Here is a 9,675-nt window from a genome sequence, read left to right as displayed (position 1 = left end):
TTTAAATTATGGTTTTACCTGTATTCAAGAAAATGAAACCGATTTACCTCAATGTGTTATTTGTGGAAATGTATTAGCGAATGCATCTTTAAAAAGTAATAAACTCTTAAGACATTTGGAAACACATCATAAAGAATATAAAGATAAACCATCGGAATTTTTCATAAGAAAACTTAAAGAATTAAAAGCTAACAAATCAAGTTTGACAAAATATGTTGCAACTGATAAAAAATATTTGAAATGTTCTTTCTTAATAGCATTGTATATTGCGAAGTCCAAAAAACCATATAATATAGGAGAGATACTAATAAAACCATGTTTCAAAGAAGTTTATAGAGAAATGTTTGGTGAAGAATATGCTATGAAAATTAACAGTATTCCTATGTCTGCCGAAACAGTGAGCCGACGAATATGTACTATTTCAAATGATCTGGAATTACAACTAGTTGAAAAATTAGGACATTCTCCGTATTATGCATTACAATTGGATGAAACCACAGACATTTCAAGTAATGCTATATTAATAGTATATGTCAGGTATATTGATTTTGAATTGGAAGATATGAAAGAAGAGTTTTTATGTACTTTACAATTAAAGTCCCACACCACATCCCACGAAATTTTTGCAACCATCAATTCATACTTCGAATCTAAAGACATTTCTTGGAACAAATGCATCGGAATATGCACAGATGGTGCAGCAGCAATGGTAGGAAAACACAAAGGTGTTGTTACACAAATAGCCCAAATTTCACATAAAAATATTATTAAAACCCACTGCATTCTTCATCGCGAACAGTTGGTATGCAAAAATATAAATACAGATTTAGATGCAGTTTTAGATCAGTGTGTGAAAATAATAAATCACATTCGTAACAGCGCAGTACAGACTCGAATTTTCGCTTTATTATGTGAAGAAATCGGTTCGGATCACAAAATTTTGTTATTACATTCACATATACGATGGCTTTCAAGAGGCAGAGTGCTGAAACGATTTTTCGACCTAAGAATGGAAATTGAAATATTTTTAAATAATCAGAACTCACCATTAGTAGTATATTTCAAAAGCAATACATGGCTGGCAAAAGTTGCTTATCTTGCTGATAGTTTTTCATTAGTTAACGAATTAACTTTGTCAATGCAAGGGTCCATGACTAACTTATTTATATGTAATAGCAAAATCGAAGCATTCATTAAAAAAATTGATATTTGGAAAGATCGAATAGGTAAAGCAAAATTTGATATGTTTCCATGTTATCATCAAATGATCGAAGACAAAATATTAGAAGATGAGAAATTTGGTGATATAAGTATCATAATTCAAAATCATTTACTGCAATTAAAAGAAAGATTTCTCAGCTATTTTCCTCCCGCTGCAGATATCCGTTTAGGTAACATGTGGATACAGAATCCGTTTCTACCACATGCAAATAATATCTTGTGTTCACCTGATGAAGAACAATTAGCAGAATTGTCGTGTGATAAACTGCTTCAAACGCAGTTTATCAGTCAAAAAAACTTGGTAAAATTTTGGATACAAATACGAAATGAATACCAAGCTTTAAGTGAAAAAGCAATGCAGCTCCTACTACCGTTTGCAACAACATACTTAGCAGAAAGTGGTTTTTCAGCTCTAGCTTCGATTAAAAATAAATATAGAAATCGGCTTGAAAGCATTGACGCCACAATGAGAATTGCGTTGACAAAGTCGATTGAAGCAAGGATTGACAAACTAGTGAACGACAACCAGGAGCAAAAAAGTCATTAGTATATAAGTAATAATTATAATATAATATACAGGGTGTCCCAGAATTCGCGCCATTCCCGTGAATGACATGTTCCCTGTCCCGAACTGTGCCGTAATTCGCAAAAAGAATTGTCCAGGCTTTAACCGTGTGAGAACTGGAAGGCGATTAAGTTGACCAATAGAGAGGCTGCTTTTATATCCGAACGTTTCTATGTTCAAAGTTACCTATGCCAAGAACAAAAAATCGGGTAATACTAAAGTTGAATGAATTTTTTCCGAATCCCCCTCCGTCAACAAAAGGAAACAGAAGTGTGGTTATAAATTTAATCATTTTGACAATTGTTTGTCATAAACTGTCACGAAGTTTATCACTGACCTGAAGAGACGCTTCTGCGCCAAAGATGACTGATTAATGTACACAGAGACGTCAAGGTTTACTTTAAGGCAAGTAGCATGGGACAGAAGTTATTTCTGCTGCCATTCTAGTTAAATTGTGTTTAACTGGGCTGTACATGTCATAAGAGAAGCTGTTTCATTTCATCGTAGGCAAATAATACATTTATTACTATTCTACATAGAGTAGCTACCGAAGAGCAGGTATTAGAAGTCATTTTCTTAGAGCCCCGTGAATAATCGTCGGCACCCAGACCAACATGTGTTTCACCGATTGTTACATCGAGCAAGAGAAGATCTTTTCAACCTAGTCGGAAAGGCCGTGCTGGGGCTCCACGGAATGTACGTGTAGGTGCTGAAGAGCAAGTGTTAGGAAACATGGAAGCGGATCCTAGGAGAAGTGTCCTCTACGTAGCGCAAATTAGTGGATGTTCAAGATCGACCACTCATCGTATCCTTCAAGAGAGAAGACTGCATCCTTACCATTACACGAGAGTGCAGCATCTGCGACCAACCGACTACCCGCGACGAGTACATTTTGCTCAATGGTTACTGCGACAAAATGAACTAAATCCTGATTTTACACGGCGCATTCTTTTCACCGACGAATGTTCATTTTCCCGAGAAGGAATGTTTAATGCACACAATTGGCATTTCTGGGCACACGAAAATCCACATCTCACTAGGGTGAGAGCATATCAGGAGCGATTTACTATTAATCTATGGGCTGGAATCATTGGTACTACTGTGGTAAAAATTTTAATGCATCTGATAAAATTATCAGATTACCTGATCGCCTTAATGGGGATGCATATGCTAATTTTCTACGACTAGAGCTTCCGGCATTGTTGGAAGACGTTCCTTTGAATGTACGGCGGAATATGTGGTTTCAGCACGACGGCGCTCCTCCACATAATTCGATACTTGTACGACGAACATTGAAAAGAGTATCGTCATAGGTGGATTGGGCGTGGCAGTACTAATATCTGGCCTCCTAGATCTCTAGACCTTTCTGCTTTGGACTTTTTTTTGGAATCAAATTAAAAATTACGTATATAGAGAACCCCTAGATATGTTAGAAGAACTGGAAGAGAGACTGCACGAAGCCTACGCTACAGTTACTCCTGAGATGTTACATAATACACAACACAACATAATTCAACGAGCTAGAACTTGCATTGAAGTTAATGGTGGTCATTTTGAGCACATTGTTTAATAACGTTACAGTACAACGATTCCAGCCCATAGATTAATAGTATTGCTCTTGATATGCTCTCACGTTAGCGAAATGTGGATTTTCGTTTGCCCAGAAGAAGTGAATTGTGCGCATTAAATATTCCTTTTCGGGAAAATCAACATTCGTCGGCGAAAAGAATGTGCCGTGAAAAATCAGGATTTAGTTCATTTTGTCGCAGTAACCATATAGCAACATGCACTCGTCGCGCAGTCGGCTCGTCGCAGATGCTGCACTTTCGTCAATAGTAAGGATGCAGATTTTTCTCTGTAAGGATACGATGCATGATCGATCTTGAGCATCCAATCATTTGTGCCACTTGTTCTTCACTGTCTATGCGTATAATCCGTGGAGCCCCAGCACGGCTTTCCGCATAGGCTGAAAAGATCCATCTTCTTTTGCTGGATGCAACAAACGACGAAACACATGCTGGTCAAGGAGCCGATGATTGGGGAAAAGACCTGTATATTCGCGCACAGCAGTGGCTGCATAGCGTGTACATTCTCCATAAATTGTTTGTATTGTTCTTAAAAAAAATTGCAACTATTGTTATAATTTTTATTCGTATCTTTTCAATCTCTAGAAAGTATGTACTCACAACTTTAAAGAAACTGTCTTAAATCATCATGTGCAACATCAATATTATTCTTGAATAAGTCTCAGTTTTCAGTATCTTCCCCACATGATTGACACCACAGCAGATACCTATGATCTTAATACACCAGAGAAGTGGAGTCTCGTCTATTTTTTCGTTGCTTAGATTAGGTATCAGCAACAAAGCTGTTCAGTAAAAATTGATACTGTTTATTGAAAATCATAATCACTGATTAATCAAAAGCGATATTTATGTTTAAATACACTTAATAACGTTCTTTGAATGGACATGTGGTACTCTTTTTTAGAAATAACGATAAACTTAATATCAGGCATATGATGCATTCTGAAAATGTACTAATTTTCGTTAAAAAGAACAACACATTATTCACGGGGCTCTAAGAAAATCACTTCTAATACCTGCTCTTCGGTAGCTACTCTATGTAGAATAGTAATAAATGTATTATTTGCCTACGATGAAATGAAACAGCTTCTCTTATGACATGTACAGCCCAGTTAAACACAATTTAACTAGAATGGCAGCAGAAATAACTTCTGTGCCATGCTACTTGCCTTAAAGTAAACCTTGACGTCTCTGTGTACATTAATCAGTCATCTTTGGGGGCAGAAGCGTCTGTTCAGGTCAGTGATGAACTTCGTGACAGTTTATGACAAACAATTGTCAAAATGATTAAATTTATAACCACACTTCTGTTTCCTTTTGTTGACGGAGGGGGATTCGAAAAAAATTCATTCAACTTTAGTATTACCCGATTTTTTGTTCTTGGCATAGGTAACTTTGAACATAGAAACGTTCGGATATAAAAGCAGCCTCTCTATTGGTCAACTTAATCGCCTTCCAGTTCTCACACGGTTAAAGCCTGGACAATTCTTTTTGCGAATTACGGCACAGTTCGGGACAGGGAACATGTCATTCACGGGAATGGCGCGAATTCTGGGACACCCTGTATGTACTTATTTAAAAAATGATTTTGTAATTTCGGAAGATAAATGCTCAGGTAAAAATTATTATTATAGTTATAGTTTGTATCTTATAGAAAAATAACAAATTCTAAAGGCTAGAAATTAATTTTATTTGAGATAGACATTTTGTACAGGTCCCGCAATTTTAAGTAACCCCATACCCCCTAACCTTCACACCCCTCTATTTATCGTATAGGTCGCCTTATAATTCTATTCATATTTTTGGGTCGCTAGACAAAAAAGGTTGCGGACCGCTGGGCTATATAACATCACGCTACGATCATTAGGAGCGAAGTAGCAATGAAAAATTCGGAAAAACGGGAAAATTATTCCTCCTTTGACAGCTTCCGTTGCTTACGCTGCTTAAACGGTTAAAGTTACGTTAAAATCATGTATGACGAAATTGTTCCCCTCTAAAAGTTCTAAAGAAAAGTCCGCGACAGCATATGTCTATCTTTTAAGGTCGAGTCAGTATAACCTTTTTTATGGTAATGAAATTTGTTCTAAAATAATAATGCATTATGTATAGAATTCTCGCGTCACAGTGTTTATAACCGAACTTCTCCGAAATGGGTTGACAGATTTGTATGAAATTTTTTATGTATATTCGGTAAGTCTGACAATAAGTTGTAAACTATTTTTTAAACCCCTAAGTGATAAGGGTGGCCCACCCTAAAAAATGTTTGTCTATTTTTTGGACAAAATTTATTTTTATTTTTTTAAGATTTGGCATAAAAAAATACATATAACCCTAAATTTTTACCTTTCTACCACCAACCCCCATTTTTTAATTGTCTATAAAATAAAAACCAATTGTTGTTCCTGTTAGTCTCGCTAAGACTCAAAAACGGCTTGACCGATTTGAACATTTTTTTATATTACGGGGATGGTTTATAAATAAAAAAAATAAGGATAACTTAAAAGAACAGTTAAAACATAAAAAATTCTAAAAATTTTGTATGGGAATCGCCACTTCAAATTAATTTCAATAGTTGGCGTTTCTAACGGACCTGTCGTCTAACTGACGTGTCATACAAAACTAATTCTTCCGTGCGATTGTGAAAAGTATATTGCATTTCAAATCGTTCTTTGTTTTTTCGTAAAAAAAAACGTCGTTTATTTTAAGAAAAGTCTTGGTTAAAGTGAATTTAATTACACATTGCGAAAGTTTCTTATTCATTTTGATCTGCCATTCTTTTTACCTATATTCACTTTGTTGGTTTCGACAAAACCTCAAACTTTACCGTTATTCGAGGATTTAATTTGAAGTTTTCAATATTTTAAAATTCTCAAGACAAAATTTACAGATTTGATTGACTGTGAAAATAATTCTGTGTCGTTTTATGAAGTTCATTAAAATGCCGAGAAGACGACAAGCTCACATAGGTCCACGAAGTCAATCAAATGTGCGACGAACTACCTCAGGTGCAAACCGCAATGATTTATTTCATGGGTAATTCGGATATGGAAGTTGATCAGCGTTGTGCTCATAATCAACATAATCAAACATTGAAGCGAGACATTGGGTGGTATGAATAAAACTGAGTAGATACTCATATTCGAAGTAAGAAGTACCTACTTCATTATTACTCTTATATACCTGAGCATCTACTCTATGTACTGAGTACCTACTTGGAAACATTGTATCTCCCCGGACACAAACTTAACATCTACGCGTTTTATGAGCATTTAATCTAGAAATGAGCATCGGCGTGGCAAATAACTGAGCTGTCTGTAAAGCAGCTTAGAAAACCAGTAGGATCGTTGTAAGAGTGAATTTTAACTAAACATGGCGACTTTCATGAACGTGGAACGTCGTCAAAAGGTGCATTCAGTTTGAAAAACACATTAGGAGCAGGAATATCGAAAACTTTTCATGTAATTAACTTTTATTTATGCATAAATTGTGCAGTGCGTTTTTTCTAACACTGGCCATAGAGATTCCCATCTCAAGGTGTCTACCCCATGCTAACTTATATTTTGGTAACTCGATTTTTGCCTTGATGGTTGAACACTGTCACTGTTGTCCTTTTTTGTTGTATCGAGATGCTACTTGAGCATCAACTGTTACTTACTGAAGTATTAGTATCATCTAGAAAAACTAGAAATATTTTGATTTGATATTCGAGTAGATACTTCGTATTTCGAGTATGAGCATCTACTGAGTTTTATTTATATCAACCATTGTCAAAAAATTGATCGAACGTTGTTTCGACAGAACTTCCTTCGCACCAAAAGTATAATGAAACCTATTCAGCATTTTCGAGTTGAGTCTGTTCTTCACACAATTTTGTGATGACCTAATCAACATTTACTATCAACACGTATACCACCTTGGATTGGTGCAGTGTAATACTAAAAATAACTGTATTGTAATACTAAAAATAACTGTATTGTATTCCCAAAATTATCTGCGAAAATCGAGTGAGCCATTCCATCAATTTTTTGGGGGGAATAAATAAATATTCTTAACAATTTACCATGCTTACAATAACTTTAAAACGTCTGCAAGATCTCAAAGTATTCATTTTTGCAACTCTTGAGTTATTCACTAAAATAAATTGACTGATCCATATATTTTTTTGATTCCCTGTAAAAGCAAATCTAAAAAATATGAATGCAATGATAAATTACGAAAATATACTGATGATGTTTTCCACATTTTAAATAGGATTTATTCGGCAAAATCTTGAGATGACGTCTTCAAGTTTTTGGGCTTGATAAACAGATATATTTTGATTGAAAACCTACCATGTCAAACAGTAACTTCAGAACGTCTACAAAATTTCAAAATTCAGTTTTGCAATTCTTGATTCAATCAATAAAATAAATTGATTCAGTGATTAATTTTTTTGAGACACCCCCTATAAGCAAAACTAAAAAATATGAATGGAATGATAAATCACAAGTATAGTCTCATCCTATTTTGGACATTTTGGATAGGATTCATTTGGCAAAATTTTGGGCTGACGTCATCAATTTTTTGGAGGGGATAAATAAATATATTGTGAATAAAAATTTATTACGCTTATCATATGTTTAAAACATCTGCAAGATTTCAAAGCATTCGATTTTGCAGATTCAAAATTAAAGTGTAGGTGAAACGAAGTTCACGGGGTCAGCTAGTAATGAATAAAAATAAATAAAACAAACAAATTATTACTTGTTATTTTAAATACTTGTTAGTGCTAACATTATTATAAATATGGTCCGGTAACTCAAATTTTACAGTACGAGTGAGATGTTTCAGGACGAGTCGACTATAGGGAGCCGAGTCTTTAATTTCGAAACGAGTACTGCGAAAAGAGTTACCGGACGTATGTCGTGATGGATTTTATTTCATACTATCAACATATTTTTTTATTCGATAAAATAATTACTATTTTGAGAAAAAGTTCAAATCGAGTCACTTTTTCTGACATCGTCAGCAACCGCTGTTTGATAAATGTTTTAATTTGTTTATTCGTGCAAATCAGCATCAAAAATGGTGTTTAAACACATAGTAACACTTTACAGGACTTGTTCTTTTTAGCTCAATTTTACCGGACTTGTCCGTTTTTTTTTTATTTTACCGGACTCCTTCGAATCCAGTAAAACGTGAAATTTGACACAGTACGAAGTAAAATAAAAGTAAATAACACATTGGAAATTTTTTCTACGGTTTTCTGTGCTCGCTTTTGTTACTAATAATACAAAGGAAAATGCTTTTAAATGTGTTTTCTCAAAACTTACTATATTTTTTTAGAAAATTTATTAGACTAGAGACGGACAGATATATACTAAAGACAAAACATATGCATTCATATATATCTTAAAAAACGGGTAACATATGCCGCATAAAGTCAAAAATCAGACATTTTCTTTCACATTTTATGATGTAAATACAATTAAGTATATCGATAACTCGCTACTGAAAATTTATTGAAATATAATTTGTGTTAAAAAAAAGGTTTTTGTGGTTTTATGGTTTATTAACATAATTTACTTATTTAAATTAAATATTTTTAATACATAGCACAAGTTCTCGATATTCTTTATTTTTATTCCAAGTAATAATTGTGTTTCCTTTAGTTTTAACCAAGAAAATTTTTCGGTTATTATCTAACATACTTTTGTACATTAAGAAACTCCATTCCACGTCGCAGGACGTTACAGGACAATATTTAAATAAATAAAGAAGTCGTTTTTATGTGTTTTAAAATTCACTCTGATTTCCGAAATTTAGACTTTTTGGTGTTTCACTTCGGCACAAGAACTACTCGTATCTCAAAGAAAACGAAGAGTGGAAAAATGGAACAGCTTTAGAAACTTCTTTTATTTGTTCTGTCTTGCAGCGAGCAAAGAATATAGCGTATTGTACCTATATTTCATAGTAAAATTGTCGATCCGGTTTAAAATTCTACCCACCTAATTAGGTAATTACGTTAACAAACTAAAATTTTCATTGAAGAGACAGACTGTTCTAGGAAACTTCACTAAATCTCTTTATTTACGAGCTGTTCAAAGACCGCCGGTCTCACTGATATTTCTTACCTGGCTCCTACGAATGAAGCGAAAATTGCACAGATTGGAAATATAGTAAATGGGGTAGTACCTACATATGTATGTATGCGTAATATGTCGTTAGACATTAAGTATTTTGCAAATAAAATTTATTTCATTGCAAACAGAAGCATTAAAAAACATATCTGTACAAGTTTGGTATCGATATGGCCAGTTGTTT

The 9,675-nt window shown here is 34.2% G+C and overlaps 1 protein-coding gene across 1 annotated transcript; it reads left to right on the top strand.

Moving 5' to 3' along the window:
• Positions 1-340: 340 nt before the first annotated feature.
• LOC135138687 (zinc finger MYM-type protein 6-like) lies at positions 341-1,768 on the top strand. Its single transcript, XM_064068667.1, has one exon. It carries the CDS (start codon positions 341-343, stop codon positions 1,766-1,768), a length of 1,428 nt encoding a protein of 475 aa, XP_063924737.1.
• Positions 1,769-9,675: the final 7,907 nt, after the last annotated feature.

This window comes from Zophobas morio, unplaced genomic scaffold (assembly GCF_036711695.1).
Source record: "Zophobas morio isolate AGI-343-1 ecotype UQ-CSIRO unplaced genomic scaffold, CSIRO_AGI_Zmor_V1 ptg000030l, whole genome shotgun sequence".
NCBI lineage: Eukaryota > Metazoa > Arthropoda > Insecta > Coleoptera > Tenebrionidae > Zophobas > Zophobas morio.
Note: the sequence above shows the minus strand (reverse complement) of the source record. Positions and strands in the feature narration are given on the sequence as shown.

Excerpts from the sequence above, each read along its gene's own strand:
- LOC135138687 (XM_064068667.1), top strand. The coding sequence starts at position 341 with ATGTTTGGTGAAGAATATGCTATGAAAATTAACAGTATTCCTATGTCT.